Source organism: Lepus europaeus, chromosome 2, assembly GCF_033115175.1.
Source record: "Lepus europaeus isolate LE1 chromosome 2, mLepTim1.pri, whole genome shotgun sequence".
Classification (NCBI taxonomy): Eukaryota; Metazoa; Chordata; class Mammalia; order Lagomorpha; family Leporidae; genus Lepus; species Lepus europaeus.
Window position 1 is genome coordinate 76,548,374 of NC_084828.1, and position 26,920 is coordinate 76,575,293.

Consider the following 26,920-nt stretch of genomic DNA (forward strand, 5'->3'; position numbering starts at 1 on the left):
GAAAAAAATCTTTACATCCCATAGTAATCTGGTATGTCTAACACATATAAACATTTAACTAAAACATTTAATACCTAGTGATCAATATAAACAAACTGCCACTGCATACAAATCAGAGTAAAATAAGTTTTTTAAAATATAGATTTATTTATTTATTTGAAAGAGTTACACAGAGAGAGAAGGAGAGGCAGAGAAAGAGAGAGAGGGAGGGAGAGAAAGGGAGAGAGAGAGAGAGAGAAGTCTTCCAATCCACTGGTTCGCTCCCCAGTGGGCCACAACAGCTGGAGCTGCACCGATCTGAAGCCAGGAGCTTTCTCCGGGTCTCCCACGCAGATGCAAGGGACCAAGGACTTGGACCATCTACTGCTTTCCCAGGCCATAGCAGAGCTGGATCAGAAGTGGAACAGCCAGGACTCAAACTGGCGCCCATATGGGATGTGAGCACTACAGGTAGCTTTACCCACTACCCCACAGCGCTGGCCCCTAAAATACGTTTTGTGTTTTTTTTTAATTTTTAAATTTATTTTATTTTATTTATTTGACAGGTAGAGTTATAGACAGAGAGAGAGAAAGGTCTTCCTTCCGCTGGTTCACTCCCTAAATGGCCGCTACGGCCGGCGTTGCGCCAATCCGAAGCCAGGAGCCAGGTGCTTCTTCCTGGTCTCCCATGCAGGGGCAGGGCCCAAGCACTTGGGCCATCCTCCACTGCCTTCCCCGGCCACAGCAGAGAGCTGGACTAGAAGAGGAGCAACTGGGACTAGAACCGGGCAACCATATGGGATGCCGGCACTGCGGGCAGAGGATTAACCAAGTGAGCAACTGCACCGCCCCCCCTCCCCCCAAAATAAGTTTTAAGAGGGAAAGTATGCAGTCTAAAAAGACTAAACTCTATAAACATCAGATCTACTTAAAATACATTAAAAACAAAAGTTTAAAGGCACCCAGGCCAACCAACATCTGCTGATTACACCTAATACTGGCTAAAAAAGTGCCACATCCAGGGTGAGAAATGCAACTTTCTTTAATGTCCTTCTATGGAATTTCCATTGCTTAAAAAAAAAAGCACCCTGTGATGATTTCTTTTCTCAATTGAACACAAAGGAAAAAGAAGATATGGAGGCTTTCTTTATAACCACCTTACACAGACCAATTTAAAAAAAAAAACCAGGCTACAGAAAGGTTAATAAACTCCACCTAAGCCTTATTATTGTTAGTGCTGGTAATAATAATAGCAGCTAATATCACTAAGTGCCAGACAGTATGCTAAGCACCTTACATGCATAATTACTTCCTTTAAGCCTCATCATCACTCAGAAAAGTAGATTTTATTACTAACATTCTAAATAAGCAAACTTTTAAAGCAGTAACTTTCTTAAACACCATTAAACCTGATCAGAGAAGAAACCAGATGGCCTTATGATGTCAAAAACAGAGAAAAGGCCGGCGCCGTGGCTCAACAGGCTAATCCTCCGCCTAGCGGCGCCGGCACACCGGGTTCTAGTCCCAGTCGGGGCACCGGATTCTGTCCCGGTTGCCCCTCTTCCAGGCCAGCTCTCTGCTGTGGCCAGGGAGTGCAGTGGAGGATGGCCCAAGTCCTTGGGCCCTGCACCCCATGGGAGACCAGGATAAGTGCCTGGCTCCTGCCATCTGAACAGCACGGTGCGCAGGCCGCAGCGCGCCAGCCGCAGCAGCCATTGGAGGGTGAACCAATGGCAAAAGGAAGACCTTTCTCTCTGTCTCTCTCTCTCACTGTCCACTCTGCCTGTCAAAAAGTAAAAAAAAAAAAAAAAAAAAAAAAAAAAAAAAAAAAACAGAGAAAAAGCTCAAGAAACCCAAAGACAATATCAAACGTCACTCAAGAAGCACCTTAATTTACAGTGAAATTTTCCCTTTGGGACATGGAATTCATTAATACAAAACAAAAATGTGGGACTTGTGTCAATTTTTTATCTTTTCCTCTTCCTTCAAAAGTGCAGCTTAGTCTTTTCCTTATATTGCTACTAAATTGCTCTTATTAAGAAATAAAATCCAATAGGCAGTAGTTCAATAAAATCACATCACAGTATAGTAAAATCCCAGGAAAAACAAAACTTCAGGAACCAATGCTCATTTTTATCTGCTACTTACTTCTCACCTTCATTTTGGACAGCTGAGCTAGCAAATAAATACTTTCCAAATATATAAGTACTCTAAATAATAATAAATACTGTACATTAAAACCCAGGTATACTCTTTAAAGTACCATCCAAAAAATCCAACTTCATAAAAAAACAGGGCTTCTTATTACAACGTTAACACAAAACAGCATTTCCCTCTAGTCTTCAGTTACATACTGGAAGGAAAGGAAAAAAGTTCATAAATTGATTTTCATATTAGAAATGTATGAAACAGGGGCCAGTACTGTGGCGCAGCAGGTAAAGCTGCCACCTGCAGTGCCAGCATCCCATATGTTCCGTTCAAGTCCCAGCTGCTCTACTTTTGATCCAGCTCTCTGTTATGGTCTGGAGAAACAGTAGAAGATGGTCCAAGTCCTACACCCACGTGGGAGACCCAGATAAAGCTCCTGGTTCCCGGCTTTGGATCAGCCCAGCTCTGGCCACTGTGGCCATTTGGGAAGTGAATGAGCAGATGGAAGGCCTCTCTTTCTCTGCCTCTCTATTGACTCTGCTTTCCAAATAAATGATTAAATCTTTTTTTAAAAAAATGAATGAATAAAAGAATAAATATTTTTTAAAAAATATTTTTATTTATTCTTTTATTTATTTGAAAGACAGAGTTACAGAGAGAGGTACACACGAGAGAGAGAGGTCTTCCATCTGCTGCCTCACATTCCAGATGGCTGCAACAGCCAGAGCTGAGCCAATCCGAAGTCAGGAGCCAGGAACTTCCTCTGGGTCTCCCATGTGGGTGCAAGGGCCCAACACCTGGGCCATCTTCCACTGCTCTCCCAGACCATAGCAGAGAGCTAGACTGAAGAGGAGCAGCCAGGACTATAACCACCGCCCATATGTGACGCTGGCACTTCAGGCCAGGGCTTTAACCCACTGTACCACAGCACTGGCCCATGAATAAATCTTAAAAAAAAAAAAAAAGAAAAGAAAAGAAATGTATGACCTAAGATGAAATAAGTTAATTATTACAAACGAAATGTGTACCTGGGCCCTTATTTGTAGACAAAAGGTACAGCAGAGCCAATTACACTGCTTCTGAATTCTGTAATCACCAGATTTTATTTGTAACCTGATACTTAAAAGATTCCTCAAATAAGAGGTACAGAAAATTTTCTGCAAATCATGAGAACTATAGATCAACCTCTCCTATTAGTATTTACTTCCAAAGACCAAAGTAACAGTTCTTTGTTTTTTAAAGATGTTATTTATTTATTTTTATTTGAGAGGTAGAGGTACAGACAGTGAGAGGGAGAAACAGAGAAAAAGGTCTTCCATCCACTGGTTCACTCCCCAAATGGTCTTTCTCAATGGCTGGATCTGTGCCAATCCAAAGCCAGGAGCCAGGAGCCAGGAGCTTCTTCCCGGTCTCCCATGTGGGTGCAGGGGCCCAAAGACTTGGGCCATTTTCTACTGCTTTCCCAGGCCACAGCAGAGAGCTGGATCAGAAGTGGAACAGCCAGGACTAGAACCGGCGCCCATATGGGACGCCGGCACTACAGGCAGAGGATTAACTTACTGCGCCATGGCGCTGGCCACAGAAACACTTCTTAAAAAGAAAATATGACCATGAAATAACATATCACAATCTGGTCTCTATATTTAAGATTCAAAGTCTTAAATTTCTGGTTTTATATTCTAACATTCATTATTCATTAAATGCCAACTAAATAAAGAGAATCACGGGTCAGCACTGTGGCTCACTTGGTTAAGCCACAGCCTGCAGCATCAGAATCCCATATGGGCACTTGTTCACGTCCCACCTGCTCCACTCATGACCCAGCTCCCTGCTAATGAGCCTGGGAGAGCAGAGGAGAATGTCCCAAGTGCTTGAGTCCCTGTACCCATATAGGAGACCCAGAAGAAGCTGCTGGCTCTGGCGCGTTTGGCCCCGGTCCTTGAGGCCACCTGGGGAGTGAGGCAGCAGATGGAAGATCTCTCGCTGTCTCTCCTCTCTCTATCTCTCCTTCTCTCTCTGTAATTCTGCCTTTCAAGTAAATAAATAAATCTTTAAAAAAATAAAATAGAATCATTGTGTGAAAGAATAATATAAAGAAACAACAAAAAAATACCAAGACCAGCAGCCATAGGAAATAATAAGGATGGAGGCAGGCAAAATCTATCACTTTTATTCCTGCCTTGAATCAAGCTAATGAGTTTTACCAGGCTCAAAATTGGTTGCTTTCAAGTACCAAAAAGTAGCAAAGCTCTACATGCAAGCAAGTGTATATTTTAAAGGTCTCAAAAGTCTCACAATAGAAGTTACCCCTGCTGTTCAATTCAATTTAAATAGAATTAAACCTTGTTCTCTAGTAACTCCTTTTGGTTTAAGAAGGACATAGCAAAGATCTGCTATTTAACACAGAAAACAAATTGTTCCATCCATGTCTAAGAATTGTATGTTAGGCCAGCCAAACACCTCATAAAGTACACAATTAGTCACAGAAGCAGATACTATGCTGATCAGTAGAACAGTTTTCCCAAAAACAGACAGCCATATTTTACAGCAATATAAGAAGCTGTATTACTTAGCAACAGAATCTATACTATTTATTAATATCTTACTCTCTGGGGAAGCTATAGAACTGAAACACTAATATGTACTAGTATGTCAAACAAATATTATTAAGATCCAGGTTCTGTAAAAATCAAAGTTTTTATGATTTCCACAATAGGACAATTACATAGGCCTAAGTATATCCATGATGAAAGGAACTGTTCATATTTAAATACTATTTTATCTTTACTCTTTTGCAGGATCAGCTACTTGGTGAAAAGAAAGAACTTGATTTGTCAGATTTCACCATCCTAAATCTCTCTTTCATCTTCACTCACTAAAAATAAAATCCGGGAAGCTTTATAGGAGCCTTGAATACTGTAATAACCACACATGCCCCTTGTTTGCAAAGTACTGACACTTACCAACCAGTGCAACTTACCATCTGAATTCTTTCATTCATTCAGCCATCCAAAGAGTTCACAGCCACTCAGTGCTAAGCACATAGTGTAAGAGAAGTATCTATATCTGTGTCTCTTACCTTTCTCGACTATTGTTTCCTCACATTTAAACAAAAACCCTAGGTTTAACTTAATAAATTAATTTTTACATCTGTATCCCATATCATAGTGCCTGCTACACACCTGACTACTCGGCTTTGGACACAGCTTCCTGCTAATACTCCAGGAGGCAGCCAGTGATAGCTCAAGTACTTGGTCTCCTGCCACCCATGTGGAGACCAGGATGGGGTAATTCGCTATTGGCTTCAGCAAGGGCCAGACCTGGCTGTTGTGGCCACTTGGGGAGTGAACCAGCAGACCTAAGATTTGTCTTTCTGCCTCTCTCTGTTGCTCTTTCACATAAATAAACAAATAAATCTTTAAAATAAACAACAAAAAGGCAGAGGGAACCCAAGGCTCATCAACTGATAAATGAATAAATAAATTATGGTATATCCACTGTATGACATATTACTTGGCAAAAAAAAAAAAGCAATGAAGTACTCATACATGATACAACATGGAAGAATCTTGAAGACATTATACTAAGAAGCCAGTCATATAAAGGCCACATATTATATAAATTCATTTATATGAAATATACAGAATCGGCAAATCTATAGAGTCACAGAGATTAATGGATGCCTAAAGCTGGGGGGAAGTGAAAAGATGGGGAATGACTGCTAATGGGTGCAAGATTTCTATCTGGGACCACAGACGTATACTAAAATTAGATTGTGGTAACGGTTACACAACTCTGTGAATATATTAAAAACCACTAAAATGCATAGCTTAAATGAGTGAATTTTATGGTGAATTATATCTCAATAAATCTGTTTTTAAAATGCAATGTGGTCAGGGCTGGCGCGGGTTAACACCCTGGCCTGAAGCGCCAGTATCCCATATGGGCACCGGTTCTAGTCCTGGCTGCTCCTCTTCCAGTCCAGCTCTCTGCTGTGGCATAGGAAGGCAGTGGAGGATAGCCCAAGTCCTTGGGTCCCTGCACCTGCGTGGGAGACCTGGAGGAAGCTCCTGGCTCCTGGCTTTGGATCGGTGCAACTCTGGCCGTTGCGGCCGGTTGGGGAAGACCTCTCTCTCTGCCTCTTTTCTGTGTAACTCTGGCTTTCAAATAAATAAATAAATCTTACAAAAAAAAAAAAAAAAGTAATGTGGTCATTGTACACTACTTGTTCTGCTAAAAATATTATTTGGTGTCTAGATTCTAAGTAATACTTAATTTAAACAATAGGTTGACTAAAAATAGTTGTATAATTATATTAGCATGATGGCAAAAAGAAGATGTTCCACAATAAATGGTTTCCACCACAATGGGAAGATAAAATATCTAAACTAAGAGATAAATTTGGAACATACTAATTAAAAATATTAACACACCTAGTAGAGAAAAAGCTATCATAATTAAAGTTGCTTCTGAGAAGCAGGGCTGGAGGCAGAATATAAGTTTTCACTGCAAGCCTTCTTGTATAATTGGGTTTTTTAAAATTATATTAATAAATTACTTATAAAAGTAACAAAATATGTTTTAAAGATTGACAAATGCTTAGTTTAGGAGCAGAATGAAACCGTGCGCTCTTAAAGAGGTAAAAGGCACAGGCTTCATTGATATTGACGCACTCTGCGCCTCTGATCTCTCAAGAGAACAGGTTTTCTCATCTAAGATGTCCAAAACATGAAATGTTAAAAGAAAAAAAATCACCCTTTGTCTTTCTCTTTATCATGAAATAAACATTTATTTCCATGAAGAATACAGTATCTACTTTGCAATACTTTCATAAATACACACAAGGTGGAAAGTATTTTAAAAGTGCTACCAAGTGTTCACTGGTTAAGAATATTACATTTTACCTACAACAGCCAAGAGGGAAGCTCTCTTATCTTTGCACTTATTCTCCATCTAACTCACATTCAGAGAAATAAAAGCTCAGTAATCTACTAGTTGAAAAGCAGTAACAATTTTCAAGAATAATTGATTTAAATTTTGGTGTAATTCCAACACTCTTCTGCTAAAGCCAGTATTATGTTAGGTATAGACATCAGTACTCTGTAAGGATTCAGAAAATCTATGGAAGGACACTTAAATTGTAACGTTAGCTTTTCCAGGAAAGGAAACAGATAGTTACAGATCAGGAGAGGAGGAAAACTTCACTGAACACCTTTTCTATTTGTTTGAATCACTGCTTATAACTTTTCTTAATTTAAAGCAAAACATGGAGAGCGGTAAGATGGCGGAATAGGAAGGGAGCACACTGATAGTCCGGGAAGAGACAGTTTAATAAAAGTGGAGATACTGCAGGTTCAAGGAAGAGTAGGGGAAGAAACAGCAGAGGAAACTCTTCCAGAACTAGTGATTCACAGTGGACCTGCATGGAGAGCGTGGGAGCCCAAGTTCAGGACACCAGCGGCAGACTCAACACGCTAGCGCTGGAACGCGAGGTGAGCCGAACCTCAATAGCCTGACACACCAGCAGGCAAGCAGAAAGAGGAGACTAGAGGGAATGAGGCTTGAAACCCTGTGGGGAAAAGTTCACCAGGCTAACTAGAAGAGAGAGAGAGAGAGAGAGAGAGAGAGAGAGAGAAAAAAAAGTGACCAATACAGACACGAGTTTCTCTCTCTCCACTCACCGCTGAAAGGCGGGTAAGACAAAGAGCAGGCGCCATTTTGGACATACGTCATAAGCAGGGCGTCCTCAGTAAGGACTGCACCGGCCTTGAGCCTAGCAGAAAAACCTGAGCCTGGCAGGGTGTGTGTGTGTGTGTGTGTGTGTGAAATAACAGGAGATTAGGATCTAATGAATGTGTGGTGCTAATGAACTGAGACTGTGAAAAAAGAGACGGTGGGGGAGAGAACTCACAGAATTCATGTGAGTACTCTCCAGAGACACTACAACTCGGTAACCTTGGCAACCCAGTGGGAGACTGCAGGAGAATTGGAGCCCACACTGAGGGCAGCACAGATTCCCTGTGTGGTCCTTGGGAAAGAGCTTCCGATCTCTGGCTCCTGTGGGTATATCATTCGCCTGCTAACTACCTCCAATTCCATTCAGCTGTGCGGAATTACTTCCCTTTTGAATCAAAAAAAGAAAGAAAGAGAGAGAGATTTACCACGTCTAACCTAGGAGTGTCACCTTTGGCACACCCTTAACCCTGAGGAACCAGAGCTCTCAGGCCACACCCATCTCAAGCCTCTAAGGCTCCATCGAAAGCAGACAGTCCACTTAATCTAGAGTCATAGAATAAAAAGAAAAAACACCACAGTGAAGAAACCAAAGAATATCTCCAATATGCCAAACCACAAATGCAAAAACTGAGATAACCAGGGCAAGACACTATGACACCCCCAAATGAAAGACACCCCAATTCAAGATTATGAAGATGATGAGATCGAAGAAATGCAAGAAGCAGATCTCAAAAAATTTATGATAAGAACATTAAGAAGTTCTCAAAAACAAATTCTTGAACTACAGAAATCCTTAATGGACAAGATAGAAAATCTCTCTCATGAAAATGAAATATTAAGGAGGAATCAAAATGAAATGAAACAACTAGTGGAACAAGAAACTCTGATAGTGACGAGAAATCATAATGAAATGAAGAATTCAATAGATCAAATGACAAACACATTAGAGAGCCTTAAAAACAGAATCAGTGAAGCAGAAGAGAGAATATCAGAATTAGAAGACAGAGAACAGGAAAGGAAACAGGCAAACCAAAGAAAAGAAGGGGAAATTAGAAATCTAGAAAATATTGTTGGGAATCTACAGGCTACTATTAAAAAACCTAACATTCGGGTTCTAGGAGTTCCTGAAGGCATGGAGAGGGAGAAAGGATTAGAAGGCATTTTCAGTGAGATACTTGCAGAGAACTTCCCAGGTTTGGAGAAGGACAGAGGCATCCTAGTACAGGAAACTCATAGAACCCCTAGTAAACACGAACAAAAGAGATCCTCACCACGACACGTTGTAATCAAACTCACCACAGTGAAACATAAAGAAAAGATCCTAAAATGTGCAAGAGAGAAACGTCAGATTACTCTCGGAGGATCTCCAATTAGACTCACAGCAGACTTCTCATCAGAAACCCTACAAGCTAGAAGGGAATGGCAAGACATAGCCCAGGTACTAAGAGAGAAAAACTGCCAGCCCAGAATATTATATCCTGCAAAGCTCTCATTTGTGAATGAAGGTGAAATAAAGACTTTTCATAGCAAACAGAAATTGAAAGAATTTGTTGCCACTCATCCTGCCCTGCAAAAGATGCTTAAAGATGTGTTACACACAGAAACACAGAAACATGGTCACCAATATGAAAGAAGGTAAAGGAAGGAAACCTCACAGCAAAAGATCACACGAAGCTCAATTTCTCTTTGACATAGAATTAAACTCTGATGCTCTGTTAAAGCAATGTGTTAAAGTAATCTATTATGTTCTCTTGATGTCTGTTAAATTCTAATTGTTCAAAAACAGCTGAATTTTTATTAAGAGCTATGGGTTATTTAAATATGTGCTTATTTTTAAAGATCTGAATAATCACCTTGTAACAACAATCAAATTTGGTCTATATTATGTCATGATTTTAAGGAATCTTATTTCAACCAGATATTATGGATTTTGAGCCTTCTTGGCATTATTGACAGGCATCCAAAAAATCAAAGTTCCAAACAATCTTGACTCTAAAATTTCCAGTAAATCCTGGACTTTGGTTTTTCCAGTTTGGGCCCAACTGAAAAAATCGAAGGACCTATGTCTCTCATCTTATAGAGACACCAACTAATCATTCTATTTGGATTAGATTAGAAGTACTGTCAAGATGTGACGTGGTACTAAACTTTAAGTTTCTATAATGGAAAATGCTATTAATACAAATGTTTGAGAATTAAAAAGTCTAATGATCTTGTGTTACTAGACATGATAGTTATCTTAATGAGAAAGCCCCAGAGGCCTAAAGGGTTAAATACTTGTAAAATCCTGCAGGTGCTTTCAAAAATACTGTGAAGTAAGGAAGTGCCTCTTGTTGGTTGATGAGCTTATAATTTTAAACATGGCAACTTAAAGTTTTTTGTCATCCACAGTTATATATGATTTGCTGCTCATAAAACTAAAGCATTGTTGGTTCTGTGTTTAGCTGTCCTCCTATAGGTTCCTATGGACTTTTCCCAGCCACTTCTATTGTATTCAGCACTTTGGAATGGCTCTGTAAACAGATGAAGCCAATTATGTATTAACAGTACCAACTGAGAGAAAGTATGGTTAACTGAGGTTACTAAAAACAAAAAGCAATTCAAATCAATTGACAATTTACAAAAAGAGTTAAAGATTTTAAAAGCTATTATTAAAATTGCTATATTGGTCTATTATGTTATGTTATATATGTGTACATATTGTATGTCCACATGGGAAAATTTTATTAAAAATTTTATTTTAATTGGCTTATAAATAAGATTGTCCATAAATTTAAGCTGCTAAAATTAATCAAAGATACATTTTAATTCGTGTGACCTGAATCTCTGCATCATATGTTTTATACTTGTTGGTAGAAAGAAACTAAAAACATTTTATATGGTTGTGCTTAAGTTTACTGGCTAAACAAACTACACCATGTTAGATATTTAAGAGGTGTTTTGAAATACATGATTCTTAAAATTTATAGAAGGCATTGGACCTTCTGGTAAATGTTTTCTTAAGTTGTTACCTAATGGTTGAAACTGTTTGCTAAGTATTCATGTGATATTGCTATTGTCAGCAAGCAATCTAGGACTTGCTCCCTCATTTCTCTATTCTAAGCCCAACTTGTTCTTTCATTTCTCTATTCTCTTCAAGGTAGGAAACTAATTCTATTATGAAGGAATCTGTAGGATGCACAATTTAATCTTTAGACCTTATAAAAGAGATGGCTAACATTTTTCTGTAATAGCATAGCCAAAATAAGAGCTTAAATTATAATCCCATAGCTAGATTTATTTCGCCATCAGTGAAGTAAACAGTAAGTAGAAAAAACCTCCCTTTCAGACCAAAGGGAAAGAAAGTTTTAAAGTGAGAATATAATTTTCCTCATGGGCATTGTCTACCTTAGAAAAACTACTACAGAACATGCCTGTGACTACAGACTTGTAGTTCAGGCCACCGAAGATTAGAGATGGGAAACGGGCACTCCCTTGACTTGCATCCTCTGGTCTGCTTTAACACAAACCAGGAGGAAAAGAAAGCTCGGCATCAGAAGCAATGGGTGGCAGGCCTATTAATGGCTGATCTGTACAGTGATCTGCCCTCAAGGAGACCCAACAGGCCAGTCCACTGCAGTGGCTTTCAATGTGAGCCTGGGCTTCAGCAGAAGTCAGCTTGCGAAGAGCCCTGGCAGCTCTACCAAGAGTTGGATCACTGGAAATGGACCTGCCCTGGAGTCGAAGGATGCCCAGGTCAGAGCCACAGATCTGATTGGCTCTAAGCTGAAAAGCCCTTCACTTAGCCCAACTTCCAAAGTGACCACTGCAGCTGAGGGGACGGCCAAGCAGGGTCAGCAACATTGCAGGCAGAACTGTATATTTCTTGTTAGAGATGCCACCTGCCTTTACCTGGACAGCTCTCCTCCCAGGCCAACTAAGTAATGAGAGTCAACAGGGTGCCTTCCCCCAGGAGGGTCACCCCTCCCTTAGGATGTACCTCATGTGAAGAGATAGATAGGTCTGGGCCTCTTAACTTACAAGGCCTAAAGCCCACTAGATTATTATCAAGCCCCTTCTTTCAGGTTCTATTTGCCTCTCAATCAGAAAACTTAATTGTAGCTTAGCACCTTTCTTAGCTCCTCTAATATTGACTCTGTCCTTTGTTCTAGACCCTGTCTAGCACACTTGGGCCTCATTCCTTCATAATCATAACCTCTACTCTACCTCCAATGGCTCTACTCCCAACCTGTGTGTACTGATGGTCCTCTTCCCCACTTAATGCTGTATAATTGTTCAGACCTGGTTAATGCCACTCTTAGGATCATTGATTACTATCCTCACCCTGTCTTTTATGACCTTGTCTAAATATGATCAGAGGCGGCGAACTTGGAAGGCTTCCATAGCCTCGGCAACTCATGATGAGAGCCTAGGGTGGTTACTAGAACTATGAACTAGAGTGTCAATTTGTTGGGTCAACAACAGGAGCCACTGTGCACTTGCTCCTCATGTGGGATCTCTGTCCTTAATGTGCTGTACATTGTGATTTAATGCTATAACTAGTACTCAAACAGTATGTTTCACTTTGTGTTTCTATGTGGGTGCAAACTGTTGAAATCTTTACGTAATATATACTAAATTGATCTTCAGTATATAAAGAGAATTGAAAATGAATCTTGATGTAATGGAGGGGAGAGGGAGCGGGAGAGCAGAGGGTTGCAGGTGGGAGGGAAGTTATGGGAGGGGGAAGCCATTGTAATCCATAAGGTGTACATTGGAAATTTATATTCATTAAATAAAAGTTAAAAAAATAAATAAAGCACAACATATAAATAAGCATGTAACTGTCTAGCATATAGGACGTAACTCATTTTATTGTGGTTATTATCATATATCATGTAGATATGACATACTCTGCTATATGTAATCATATATTTTATTGAAATTTTCAACTCAAAAATTTCCCCTTTCCTTCAGAGTTAGATAATGAATGGAGTATGAAAGTCTTAAAATTCCAATAAGCCAGAGATGTATCTGGAATACTGTCATTCTGATTCCAGGTACAATTCCAACAACTCTACCTCTTTAGGTGCATCTCCACAAACTCAAAAGACTAGCCACTAACAATTTATTTGCCTAAACTCAATAACTTCAACATAAATCATGAAGAAAATTGTTGATCAAATAAAAAGATTCACAATTTTGTATAATAAGTAGTAGAGGGAGTCACATTCCTTGAAAGAAATTTATTCTTTTGTTTTTCATTTACTTATTTATTTGAAAGGCAGAATTACAAAGAGAGGGAGCAACAGAAGAGAGAGATCTTCCCATCAGTAGCTCACTCCCCAGATGGCCACAATGGCCAGGACTGGGCCAGGCTGAAACCAGAAGCCAGGAGCTTTTTCCAGGTCTCCTACATGGGTAGCAGGGGCCCAAATACTTGGGCCATCTTCCACTGCTCTTTCCAGGGCACCTCCAGGGAGGTAGATTAGAAGCAGACCGTTAAGGACATGAACTGGTGCCAGTAGGGGATGCTGGCATCACAGGTGGAGGCTTTACCTAACACGTCACAATACCAACCCCTCTTCAAAGAAATCTTAAGACACATAACCGTTTTAGTTATTCAGCCAATTAATCCTCTAAAAATTTCTCAGACCTGTAAAAGAAAAAATACTTTGCCATGACAATCCTTTTTTCTTCAGCTTATCAATTAAGAAACCTAGCTTTTCAGTTTTCATTACACCTATAAATGTACTGGGTAATGTTACCCTCTAAATAGCTATTCATAATTCATTAGGAAAGCTTAAATGACTCCATGAAAGTCCTTCTATGCATTCCACAAACAAGGTATAGGCAGATCAAAAGCCAAACTTTAATTCCACATGCACCAAGGAGAAAAAAACAAGACCAACAAACACTAAAACATATAATTCTGTTGCGGGGTAATAAATGTACATGGACAATGGAAGAAAGACTTGGTATCAATATCCTGGCTAGCATTCTAAAAATTTTAATACCTTTGACCATATCACAGAAATCTAACTGGAGGTTGGCCAATCAGAAATAACCCAGTTCTTGGGGCCAGCACTGTGGTGTAGTGGGTTAACGCCCTGGCCTGAAGCACTGGCATCCCATTTGGGCGCTGGTTCGAGTCCTGGCTGCTCCACTTTCGATCCAGCTCTCTGCTATGGCCTGGGAAAGCAGAAGATGGCCCAAGTGCTTGGGCCCCATGCACTTGCATGGGAGACCCAAAGGAAGCTCCTGGCTCCTGGCTTCAGATCTGCTCAGCTCCAGCCACTGTGGCCATTTGGGGAGTGAACCAGCCAATGGAAGACCTGTCTCTGTCTGTCTGTCTGTCTGGCTCTCTCTCTCTCTCTGTGTAACTCTGACTTTCAAATAAATAAATAAATCTTAAGAAAGAAAGAGAGAAAGAGAGAGAGAGAGAAAGAGAAAGAAAGAAAGAATTAAAGAAAGAACCCAGTTTTCTTAAAGAAAGAAAGAAAGAATTAAAGAAAGAACCCAGTTTTCTTCCTCATCATTACTTCAGTGACCAACAAATTAGAGTATGTTTGATTTAGGGAAGAGTTACTGAAGAACCCCAGTTCTCCAGTAGAGACTTTCCTGCCTCCTGCCCCTTTAAAAGAGTTAAGCTAGTGTAACTAACCTTCTCTAGGTGAACATTCTGAACAATCATTACCCCTGAAGCTGCATAAGCCTATACTAACTAATCCCAATATACTGTTTTCCTGAATCATTTATCTATTCTCTTTAGTAGGCATAATACTTAACATCAGCATCTATCCATTCCCCTCAGAGTTGTAGTTTTTAAGAAACCAATAAGTGGATGAAATAGTAAAGTGATAAGCCTAAAAACTAACTTAAGGGGCCGGCACTGTGTGTAATAGGTAAAGCTGCCGCCTGCAGTGCTGGCATCCCATATGGGTGCCAGTTCAAGTCCCTGCCGCTGCACTTCCGATCCAGCTCTCTGCTATGGCCTGGGAAAGCAGTAGAAGATGGCCCAAGTATTTGGGCCCCTGCACCCACATGGGAGACCTGGAAGAAGGTCCTGTCTCCTGGCTTTGGATCGGCACAGTTCCAACCACTGCAGCCAGTTGGGGAGTGAACCAGCAGATGGAAGATCCCCCTCTCTCTCTCTTTCTCTCTCTGCCTCTTCTCTCTCTGTGTAACTCTTTCAAATAAATAAATAAATATTTTTTAAAAAATAAAATGAACAAAGTATATGTTCCATTTGCCTGCCCATAGGAACTGCTCAGGAGACTTTGTTTTACTTCCTGATTATCAACTACAAGCTAATTCCAGTTCCACACTGATGTATAGCTGTTACTCTCTGGGGTAAAAAGAAGTGAAAAGAAGTGAGAGGAGGATTCAAGTTCAAAACATAACTAATGTTCAATATGACTGACTAATGGATTGTACATAATAAAAATACTTTCATGTAATTTCACATCCAATTTTCAAAGGAGGGATAAAACATTTTTCACAACTCACAGGAAGAGAGATGGAGAGAAATAAAACTCGTTGATAATGGCTGATGTGGAGAATCACATTTTAATATTACCTGATATAAATACAGATTTATTTATGAGTGGTCATTACTATTCAACAGCAAACAATGCTCTGACTTGGCACAGAACAAAACAAAAAAGTAAATTACTTATTTTTCTTCTTGTGCTAGCATAAGCCCTACTTTTTTTTTAATATTTATTTATTCAAAAGTCAGAGTTACACAGAGATGAAAGAGAAGTGTGTGTATGAGCGCCTCATCTGCTGGTTCACTCCATAGTGCCCCAATAGCTGGGGCCAGGCCAAGCCAAGGCCAGAAGCTTCTTCCAGGCCTCCCAAATGGGTAACTGGGGCCTAACTACTTGGGCATCTGCTGCTGCTTTTCCCAGGCGATTAGCAGGGAGCTGAATGGGAAGTAGAGCAGCCAGGACAGCAACAGGTGATCATATAGGATGCCAGCTTCACAGGCAACAGCTTTACCCACTACACCATAACACTGGCCCCAATATTTTTATTTTTCATAAAGTTTGTCTTAAGTTTTCCCAGATATCTTAAAAGAATTGGAGATTTTTCCAGTATAACTATAAATGGATATATATTGTGCAAATATGCATGCCTGGAACTAATTCCAAAGAATTAACAATGAAAGTCTTACCTAATCACTGCTAAATTACTAAAGAAAGACAATCCTAAAATCAAAAGGCATTTAACCTCTGGAATCCATGTATTAAGGTAACAACAATCCATTCTTTATAACCTAAACAAAAAAAGAACAAGGGCTCTGAAATCAGAATGCCTAGGTTTAAATTGGCTGAGCACATTTCTGGCTAGGTAATCTTGGACAGTGCGCTTTATTTCATTTATCTCATCTATAAGGTGTGGATAACAAACAGTATTAGCTGCTTTATTAAGTTGCGTACCATGGGTGCTGGCATTGTGGCACAGCAGGATAAGCTAGTTGCCTCTTGTAATACAGGTATCCCATATCTGAGTGCTGGTTCAAGTCCTGGCTCCTCTGCTTCCAAATCCAGCTCCCTGCAAATGTGTATGAGAAGGTAGCAGAAGTTGACTCAAAGACTTGGGCCCCTGCCATCCACCTACATGGGAGATCTAGATAGAGTTCTGGGCTCTTTGACTACCAGCTGTTGTGGCCATTTGGGTAGTGAACCAGGGAATGGAAGATCTCTCCTCTCTCTGTTTCACCCTGCCATTCAAATACATAATAAATACATCCTAAAGTTTTTTTCTCACCAGCGCCGCAGCTCACTAGGCTAATCCTCCACCTGCGGCACCGGCACCCCGGGTTCTAGTCCCGGTTGGGACACCGGATTCTGTCCCTGCTGCTCCTCTTCCAGTCCAGCTCTCTGCTGTGGCCCGGGAGTGCAGTGGAGGATGGCCCAGGTTCTTGGGCCCTGCACCCGCATGGGAGACCAGGAGGAAGCACCTGGCTCCTGGCTTCTGATCAGCACAGCGCGCTGGCTGCAATGTGCCAGCCATAGCGGCCACTTGAGGGGTGAATCAACAGAAAAAGGAAGACCTTTCTCTCAGTCTCTCTCTCTCTCTAATAACTCTGCCTGTCAAAAAAATTTTTTTCTCAAAAAAAGAACTTGCCATAATGATTAAAATGAAATACTGCATATAAGGAATTTGTCAAGAACTAGCACCATGGCACACCAAGTTAAGCCACTGCCTGGGACACCAGCATCCCACCTGAGTGCCTTTGAGTCCTGACTGCTCCACTTCCAATCCAGGCTTACTGCTAATGCACTTAGGAAGGCAGCAGAAGATGACTCAAATACTTGAGCCCCTGCCATCCATGTGGGAGACCCAGTATAGAGTTCCTGGCTCATGGCTTCAGCCTGGCCCACATCTGGCAGCTGTGGGCATTTGAAGAATAAACTGGCAGATGGAAGATCTCTCCTTCTCTCTAACCATGCATTTCAAATAAATCAATCAACCTTAAAAAAAAAAGGACAGACTCCTAAACACTCAAGAGACACACTAATATTAATATGTTAACAACATTATTATTTATAGCCACTTTCTATTAAAGCAAACTATTGTTATTTTCCTAAGCCAAGGATTGCGCCATGATACAATTAATTATAATGGAAATGGAATATTAATGTCACTGCTTTTTACCAGTGTTTGTTTTTTTTTTTTTTAAAGTCAAAGTTACAAATAAAGAGGGAGAGAAAAAGACAAAGAATCTTCCATCCACTGGTTCACTCCCCCGATGGTCACAATGGCCAGCACTGGGCCAAGTTGAAGCCAGGAGTCAGGAGCTTCATTTGGGTCTCCCACATGGGTGGCAGGGCCCAAACATTTGGGTCATCTTCCACCGCTTTTCCCAGGCCATTAGCAGGATGCTGGGTTGGAAGCAGAGCAACCAGGACACAAACTAGCACCCATCTGGGATGCTGGCATCTCCGAGAGTAGCTTTTACCCACTAAGCCACAACACCAGATCCCAATGTTTCTTTTTGTCTGCCTACTTACTTACTACCTTTCTGGCTTTAGGGCATGCCTATTTAATTCTGAATTTGCTAAATTCATTTAAATTATATAATCATCTAAAATACAAGTTTTTAATTTTGTCTCTGTCTCTCCCTGTCACTCTGCCTTTGAAACAAAACTAAATCCTTAAAATAAAAATCTTGGGGCTGGCACTGTGGCATAGAGGGTTAAACTTCAGCCTGTGTTGCCAGCATCCCATATAGGAACCGGTTCAAGTCCCAGCTGCTCCACTTCCAATCTAGCTGGCTGCTGATGGCCTGGAAAAGTGGTGGAGGATAGTCCAGGTGCTTGGGCCCTGCACCCATGTGGGAGACCTAGAAGAAGCTCCTGAATGGGATCAGATCCGGATCGGCCCAACTCCTACAGTTATGGCCATTTGGGGAGTGAACCAGCAGATGGAAGACCTTTCTCACTGTCTCCCTCTCTCTCTCTCTCTCTGTAACTGCCATTCAAATAAATAAATGAATTTTTTTTTTTTTTGACAGAGTTAGACAGTGAGAGAGAGAGACAGAGAGAAGGGTCTTCCTTCCATTGGTTCACCTTGGAGCTACACCGATCTGAAGCCAGGAGCCAAGTGCTTCCTCCTGGTCTCCCATGCGGGTACAGGGGCCCAAGTACTTGGGCCATCCTCCACTACCCTCCCAAGGCCACAGCAGAGAGCTGGACTGGAAGAGGAGCAACCAGGACTAGAATCCGGTGCCCACATGGGATGCCAGTGCCACAGGCAGAGGATTAACCAAGTGAGCCATGGCGCCGGCCCCTAAATAAATAAATGAATCTTAAAAAAAAAAATCTTTAAAAATAAAATACAGGTTTCTAGGAAAAAAAGTTCCTCCTTTCTCAGCAATGTTTACTTTTATTACTAAATTGATTTGAAAGGATAATCATGTTAATATAGGAACATAAGAGTGCTGCTTTGTGCCATTGTTGACCACAGTGTCTTGGAAATAAAAGGGGAAGTCAATTTTACAAGATCCATTTCAAGAAAAATACATCACTACCTCCAGGTGATCAAACCAAAAATGCAAATACATGACCCAATACAAAAGTGTGAGATTCAACAATTTACAAAACAGAACTCTTTGAATGCAGGCTTTCCTCCCTCAAAGTTGGAAGAGTCTGTAAACTAACAACCCAAATCTACAAAGCTGTGTGTCTTTGTATCATATATCAAAACCAGTGCATTACAGATGCAAGTGTATACTGGAATAATTTACTGTCTACTATATCCTAAGTGTTTCTTATGAAAAAACTAAAATAGAATAAATATATTCATTTATTTTTTAATTTTAATGGTAGGAAACTTTTTTTTGGAAACACAAACAGTTCTTTAATTTTACTGTCAATTTTGCCTTGTTGTTCTATCCACACAGGCTTTTATATAAATATACAGGTCAACGTCACCTCCAGCATGATTCAAAAACTATTTGTGCCAAGGAATAGCTGTACAACTGAGGACAGAAGCAAAGAATGCAACCTCTACTTTTAAATCCACAAACTATTAAAATGCTTTTATTCTCGAAGTTATGCTAAACTCCCCCTTCCACCTCCCACCTCCAAATCAGCTAGAAAGTGATCTTAAATATTCCACCAAATTCATATACTAATGATGATTGTGTTTTTAGAAGAACAATATCCAGGCAATCAGGTTAGTCCTGTTAATGCCAGCACAGCACACACTCCTGTCACACCCATGTGCTCAGCCCTGCCATTCTACATTTTAAGACGGGGCATCACAAGAGGCACCACAATCTCACATCTTTCCCATTCCCATCCCTCTCTCACAATCCCATGAGTTTTATTTAAAAGTATGGAACTGTGGCAGCATGGTCAGCATATACTGTTCCACAGCCTTCTCTGTGCATAAAGCAAATAGAAAAATAGAGCTGTTTCCATGTCTGCTGCTGGCACTTAAAAAAAAGCCAGCTTTCCCAGCATTGCTGTTTTTTTACAAAATAGTATCTTATTCCTGCAACTGAAGTACAATTAAAGGGACAGACAGGACAGATGCAAGTACAGTCTGATTTTCAGCTGAACTATATCAGTGGAATGAGATGTCATTTTCTAAACGTGACGCCCAGTCAGAAATTGAACTGTCAATCACTGGGTGCCCTTGAAGTTTTTTCCTAATGCCTATGTCATATTGTCATTCTACAGGTGCATAAAACAAAACAGCATGTAATTCTTACATTACCATCTTAACTGTTATAACAATTCTGAGCTAAGTCTGATTGGAAGAGTAAAAATGAGGTTCTTGTTTTCATTCTCAAACATGAGCTCTTTCCTACATTATTACAGGCTAATCAAGAAACTGAATTCTAATAATCTAATTTTTATATGTCACAAAGTAAGTTGTTATTTATTTACTCTTCAGTTTCAACTATCACACAACTTAATACTGCAAAACATACCATTATGAATTATTCTCTCTGGTAATAACATTTTTGATCCAAAAAAGCTTTACATGAGGGTCAGGCATTGTGGCATGACAAGTTAAGCCTGCTGCTTAAAATGCCAGTAACCCATGATGGTGTTACTTCACTTCCTATTCAGCCTCCTGCTAATGTGCCTGAGAAGGCAACAGATAATGGCCCAAGTATTTGGGTCTCTGCCATCCAAATGGGAGACCTGAATGGAACTCCTGGCTCCTGGCTTCAGTTTATCTCAGTCTGGATGTTTCAGGCAAGTGAACCAGTAGATAGAAGGTGTGTGTGTGTACGCATGTGTGTCTTGCTCTCTCTTCCTCTATCACTCTGCCTTTCAAATAAGTAAATCTTTTTTTAAAAAAAGCTTTATGTAAGGAAACAATTTAAGTGCTACTCACTGGCTTATTTTCCTCTTTTACCAATTTTCTATTTAAACATTGAACCTAGACAAATAGCTAAATTTTTTTCCAAAAGTTTGTCAAAAGGATTCATTACTGATATTTTAACTGAAATTGCCATAGTTGGTAGCCCCTTACTTTCTGTTTTGAGTAAAAGATCACATGATTCTAAAGAAGGAATTATAATAATATTAACATTTAGGTAATAACACATAAACCTGATGTGAACGAAAATGAAACCGATTTTACTTTACCAAGTAAGGATTTCAATACTCATATACCAATTTAAACTTGGAATAAATACTTTAACAAAAATTACTTTTTTAGAAAATCAACTTTTAATTTCTGTAAGAATCTTCACATGCAAAATGAAGGCTCTTAGTATTACTACTATCATTTTTAATGTAAGGTTTACCGGAAAAAAATTATTTATGAAAAAGTTTTAAGTATGCAACAAAAACTAAAAACTGATATTCATATTCAAAATATTTAAAATGTTTAAGTCACAATTTACTCCAAAAAGTATATTCATTGTTTTTAAGTTACCATGAAACATAAATTATAACTTAGTTTCAAATGTGAGGCTTTTGAATTTCAAATTATTTTTTAAGACTTTAATGAAAAGCCTGGAAATAAAAACCTTTAGTTTAATGCTCCTAAATATAAATCTAACATTTGTAGGTACAGAAAAATTAGAATCAGTGCAACTTTAGACTGGAAAGTTAAATATAATTGTCAATAACTGCTGTCTGATGAATTTCAAGGCAACTTATCCTATATGAAACTTTTTAAAAAAAAGTTAACTCATCTACCATTGCATCTCAGCACTTTCTCAATTTTCCCATTACAATTAACAATGTAACTCAGCGGTCAAGTCTTCCAGACCAATAACCTCAGAACTTATTTTTAACTCCTGACTTGTTCACAAATAGTCCGCTTCAGTCCAATCCAAAACCCTGCCAGTTCTTCATTCACACCATCTCTCAAATCTGTTCCTTTCATCCCATTTTCAGTTTATTTTATTCCCTCAGGATTCACAACATACACTAGCATCTCCCTAAAGGGCTCTAATATAGTTCTACTCTAATTCAACTTAGCTGCCCAAATCATCTTCAAATACCTTGTTCAGGGGTGGGTGTTTGGTACAGCTCTCACCCCACATGGTAGTGCCAGTTCTAGTCCCAGCTCCTCTGCTTCCTGCTAAAGCACATCCAAGGAGGCAGCAGATGAAAGCTTAAGGACTTGGGTTTCTACCACCCAAGTGGAAGACTCAGACTGAGTTCCAGCTCCTGCCTTAGGCCTGGTCCAGCCTTGGCTGTTGTGACCATTTGCGTAGTGAAGCAGCAGATGAGAAGATCTCTGTCTCTCTGCCTTTCCAATAAAATTAAAATAAATAAAGTTTAAAAAAAAAAAAACTGTTCAGAGCTCTCATGAATGTCAAACTTTTTCAGACCCCTTGCCCTCTGTCAGCTATCCTTCCAATATGTCTCAAATTTTACCTGTTATTTTCCTACTTAGGCTTACAGATTTACCAGTTTATTTATTGCCTCTCCTCCAAAACTCACCATCTCTGTGCCTGGAGTCCTTTCACCTAGAATCTTTCATGCTTCTCCACCAATTCAAGACACAGCCTTCTTTAACACCTGTCTTAAAAGCACACCTTCTCTACAGGAAGCCTTCTCCCTCCAATGCATGTCTCACCCCTTTATTCTTTGTCCCTCTGAACAAAGGATTCAATTTGTATTTTATCATCTTGCAGTCATAATGCCACTGTTTTCGTTGTTCTTCCCATAAATTGCCTCTACTACTAATTGACCAGCTTTTTTTGAAGCCAAGGACTATAATTTCATATGTATCTCTGTTTTGAACATGGGTCCTGAAAACACCAGCACCTAACAAATGCTTAATGACTCCCCTTTCTTCTAAAGGTCCCTAAAGCTAGGCTTATCAAAAATGCATATTCGGCAATAAATTCCAACTTTTTAAATATTAAGTTGAAGGACATGATAACAGAAAATCAAACATTTTAACCTACATACTTTACAAAAATCACACCATTCTTGGTCAACATGTATGCCATCAAGAATTAAGGAGTCATCTTCAAAGAAAATCCTAGAAACAAAATATAAAATCCCAGAATTTAGCATTATACACTAGTATTACAGATCTCTGAAATACATCTAATTATATTCCTAAAACTGACTTTCAATGTTTTTTAATTATTACCAAGATGTAAAACACACAAACACTGCAGTATCACAAGAGGCTCTTCATTAGCTATTGTAATATTTGCTTCATCATAGCTAAAAATTACCCCCAGAATAAAAAACTTCTTTCAAATGACCCCATGAAGAGCTTAGAAAGCATGACCCTTCTCTAAAAAGATGCATAATCAGCTTCCCTCTTCACATAGTCTGCATTCTCTACTAGCTAGTCACTGAAAAAAAAATTAACTCAAAAATAATCTCCCATTCAGCTATTATCTTGGACTATCCTGTTTCAGGCAAGTTCCAAAAGCCAAAGTGATTGGAATCTTGAGTTCATTTAAAAGTAAACATTTTATATTGCTTAAGGATGTAATCAAGTCCACATAACAGAATCTACTGTTTAAGGCTCTTTAGTTCTCTTAGCTCCTCTAGGCAACAAAATAGTTTGTCTTTGCCCTCTTCATGCCCCTTTCTCAGAGAATAAGGAAACAATATAAACATTTTTTTGTCAAAATCTGGAAGTATATTTAAATAACCTGCCATTAATTGCCACACAAACCCCTTCACAAACAGAGCTCTGTGGGATCACTGGATACTTAGTATAACAAACACCTCAAGAAAACAGACTTTGTGAAAGTACAGTCTGGTAACAACCCTGAGACCACAGTCCAGGCAGCCCTACCATTTCCAGGACAGCCTTCTGCAAAAACTATGATGGAAAGGACTAAATCTATGTTCTTTTAACTAAATTCAATCTTATCTACAAGAAAACTGATGCAAGGATATTTTAAGTATTCCTAAAAAGGAATCCTCTGTACTCTAGAATATTTTAACAAGTAACAAATGCAACAGCACGTTCAAATTGAACTTAAATGACAATGAGTCAGTGACAATTAACATTTAACTTAGTATCTGGCATTATGACAACATATGCCTCAATCAAAACTTGGACCTCCTTCCAAGTTACCTTTTGATTAAACAAATTATATGGTGGCAGATTGGTAATGCCAAAACAGGAAGGTTAAGAGATAACAGATTAAACCACTTATCCAATTGAAGACAATGTATCTGGAGATGCTACTGCTGCTGCATATTTATCTGTTCCCATCAGCCCCTTGTAAAGGGAGGGAGCGATGATCACCTCCACACATGAATGCTGGCTACTGAACAAGTTCATCCCCAGGTTAAGAACAAATACTTTGTATAGTTACACCAGCACGAAGAGAAACGTTAGGAGACTGGGACATTTCATGTCTCTATGAAGTACACAAAGCTGTGATAACCCAACACTTGAGCTAACCAGAATTTCCTCCCTCGTTCCAAAAGACAAACACTCTGCAAATGCACATAATGGTTTATGAGTCGTTTTGTCCTCTTTATTCAAAAGGATCTGCAAGCAAACGCTTCCATCACAATTTCCAAGTGGAAACACCCAAGCACTGGATAAAGGCGACCATCAGTAGCAAGGAAAGCACAAGAAATGTTTCAAATAGAATCATCGAAATAAAAATCGTACTCTCTGAACTCAAGGTTAATGAGACCGAGGGAGGGGGTTAGGGGAGGAGAAAAGAGGGAGCTGCCTCATCCTCGACTGAAGACAGGTCTTGCTCTTTTCCATTAGCTCTGGTGAGTGTTCCATCAGGTCTAGTATGTTAAGGTTCTAGTACTTCGAGGTTTCTTATTTTAGGGGTGAGATGGAGAAGGGGTGTAAAATAAAATCAATACTCACTGCTAACTTTCATGCTGCCAAAAGCTGAAGGCTGCTGCACTGGCTTGCAGCTCTCCGCAAAGGAGGTGGTTCTGGGCCGCCCTGACATGATCACTCTCTTCCCGAATCACCTTTTCCTTCCTTCCTCCTTTTCTTCCTTTTGTTTTATATTGGGGTGTTAGGTTAATGATAAATGCAGCATTAAGTTCTCCCACAAGAAAAAAAAAAAAAAAAAAGACTTCGTCCTCTTGGCTTTTCACTCCTTTTGTATAGCTATATTAAAAAAAAAAAAAAAAAAAAAAAGCACGAGCGATGTATTCTCCTTCAAGACGGATCCGTACGGATATTTAACATATAGATGATTTGGGGCTGGGGGAAAAAAAAAAACCCACAATTCTTTCCCCCCCTTTCCTGGGAGGGGGGACTCCTTAAAAAAAAATCACGTGAAATGGGGACAAATACTTGATTGAAAATAAGTACTTTGGATTTTATATTTTCCTCGGGGATTTTTTTCCGAGTCAATGAAGAAGGGAAGCGGCGGAAGGATCACGAGTCTCACGCTTGAAGAGAAGGGGGGATGGGAAGGAGGGAGGGAGAGGGAGGGGGCGGCTCGGAGATGCGACGGGAAACGCTGCGGCTCCGGCAGCGGCGGGATCCGGCGGGGGCCCGGCGTCCTGGAGGGCGGCGGCGTCGCGAGTCAGTCAGAGGCGGGCGGTGGCGGCGGCTCCTCTCCTCATTGCGCCAGGAGCAGCTGCAGGCGGCGGCTGGATCCAGCGGCCATGGCGGCGGCGGTGGCGGAGGCAGCTCCCTTCAGACCCCAGGCAGCGGCTCCTCGACTGCTCCCCATACGCCGGGGACATGGGAACCCGGCAACCGCTTCCGTCTCCCTCGGGGCCCCCTCCCCCGGCCAAAGCACCAGCGCGGCCGCCCTCACGCCCCGCGCCTCAGCTCCGTGTCCGCTGAGGAGGTGTCCGTGCTGTGCCCCCAGTCCGGAGCCCTGTCAGCGGCTGCGGGGCCGGCTCCTCCTCGCTTCCTTCCTTCCTTCCTTTGTCACTCGGCCCGGGCGGCGGCAGCAGCAGCACAAACCCGCATTCGCCCGGGTCGGGGGCTGCTCTGTGTGAGGAGCTCCGTCTGCGCAGCCGCCTAGCGCCTTCCCCCTCCCCCTCCCTCTCCCCGCCTCCTACTCGTCCTCCGCCTCCTTCCTCCCCCACCCAGCCTTATACCGCCCCGCGCCCCGCCGCCCGCGTAACAGGCGTCTGGGAATCGCCGGCCGAGCCCAACGCCCGCCCTCTTCGGCGGCGGAGCCGAACCCCCAGCGAAGCCAATCACGGGCGTCGTTTCTTTGCGGCTCCTCCCGGAAAAAGCCGATCGGCCTGAAGAGCCAATTAGAAAGGGCCCCCGGGAAGCCTCGCCTAGAGAGCGGAAAATGCCGAAGGCATCCGAACGGAAAAAAGGTGGATTCGGCTTGTTCTGTGGCTGGCTGGAGGACAAATTCGACGAGGGCAACAGGGGCCAATCACAGTCGTCGCCCTCGCGAATAAGCATTAAAGAGTTAAGGACGGTGAAACCCAGAGTCGCTGGTGAAGCTGCAGGGCTGCGAGCTGGGGCTGCTTCGTAATTGGCTGGAAAACTCCGCTGGGAGTGAACCTCCCTCGATGATTGGCGAAGGGCAGGGGGCTTCCGAGGACATGTGGCCAGTCAGAAGACCTCCCCCCTCGCCGAGGTGGGGCGAGGAAAGCGGAGGGAGGAGGTCTATAAGGTGCCGTCTCATTGGCCGGAAGCTTTGGAGCCGGAGGGGTGGCGAAAGAGAAAGGGAGGGAGGCCGAACCCCGTAGCGGTGGCCAATGGGCCCTGAGTGCCATCCAATCGCAAGACCTAGCTGCAGCGTGATTGGCGTTTGGCCTTCGGCGGCGGTCCCAGGAGCTGAGAGAAGCTTGACTGGGCTGGGGCGGACTTGTGTGTCGGGCTCGCCTGTGGCTGCTCCCGACCGGTGTGGAAACCGCAGTGAAGGAAGCACGAGCCCTCCCCTCATCCGTCCGAAACTGCTGCGGTCGGCGGGGCCGGTTTCTGAGGCGCGCTGAAATGAGCAGAGGGTCCAGGGGCTCCCCCCACCCACGAGAGGCTCTCCGAGGGGCGCGGCTGGCTCTGCCCTCAGCCCGAGGTCGCGCCTGCCGAGTGTCAGCGGCGTCTTTCCTGAAAGGGCCTGACGGACTAAGGGGTCTCCCCAGCGGGGTGCGAGCCCTCAGATGCCAAAGTACGAACAAAGCTTCCAGAGAGGCAGCGCCTGTGGGCGGCCGCG

The 26,920-nt window shown here is 41.5% G+C and overlaps 1 protein-coding gene across 1 annotated transcript in view; it reads right to left on the minus strand.

Annotated features, from left to right (window-relative positions):
• GSK3B (glycogen synthase kinase 3 beta) overlaps nt 1–25,759 on the minus strand; it is a 233,731-nt gene extending 207,972 nt beyond the window's left edge. Inside the window, exon 1 of the mRNA XM_062208662.1 lies at nt 24,643–25,759. Coding sequence (XP_062064646.1) covers nt 24,643–24,730 — 88 coding nt within the window. The 5' untranslated portion in view covers nt 24,731–25,759. The remainder of the gene's footprint in view (nt 1–24,642) is intronic.
• Nucleotides 25,760–26,920: the final 1,161 nt, after the last annotated feature.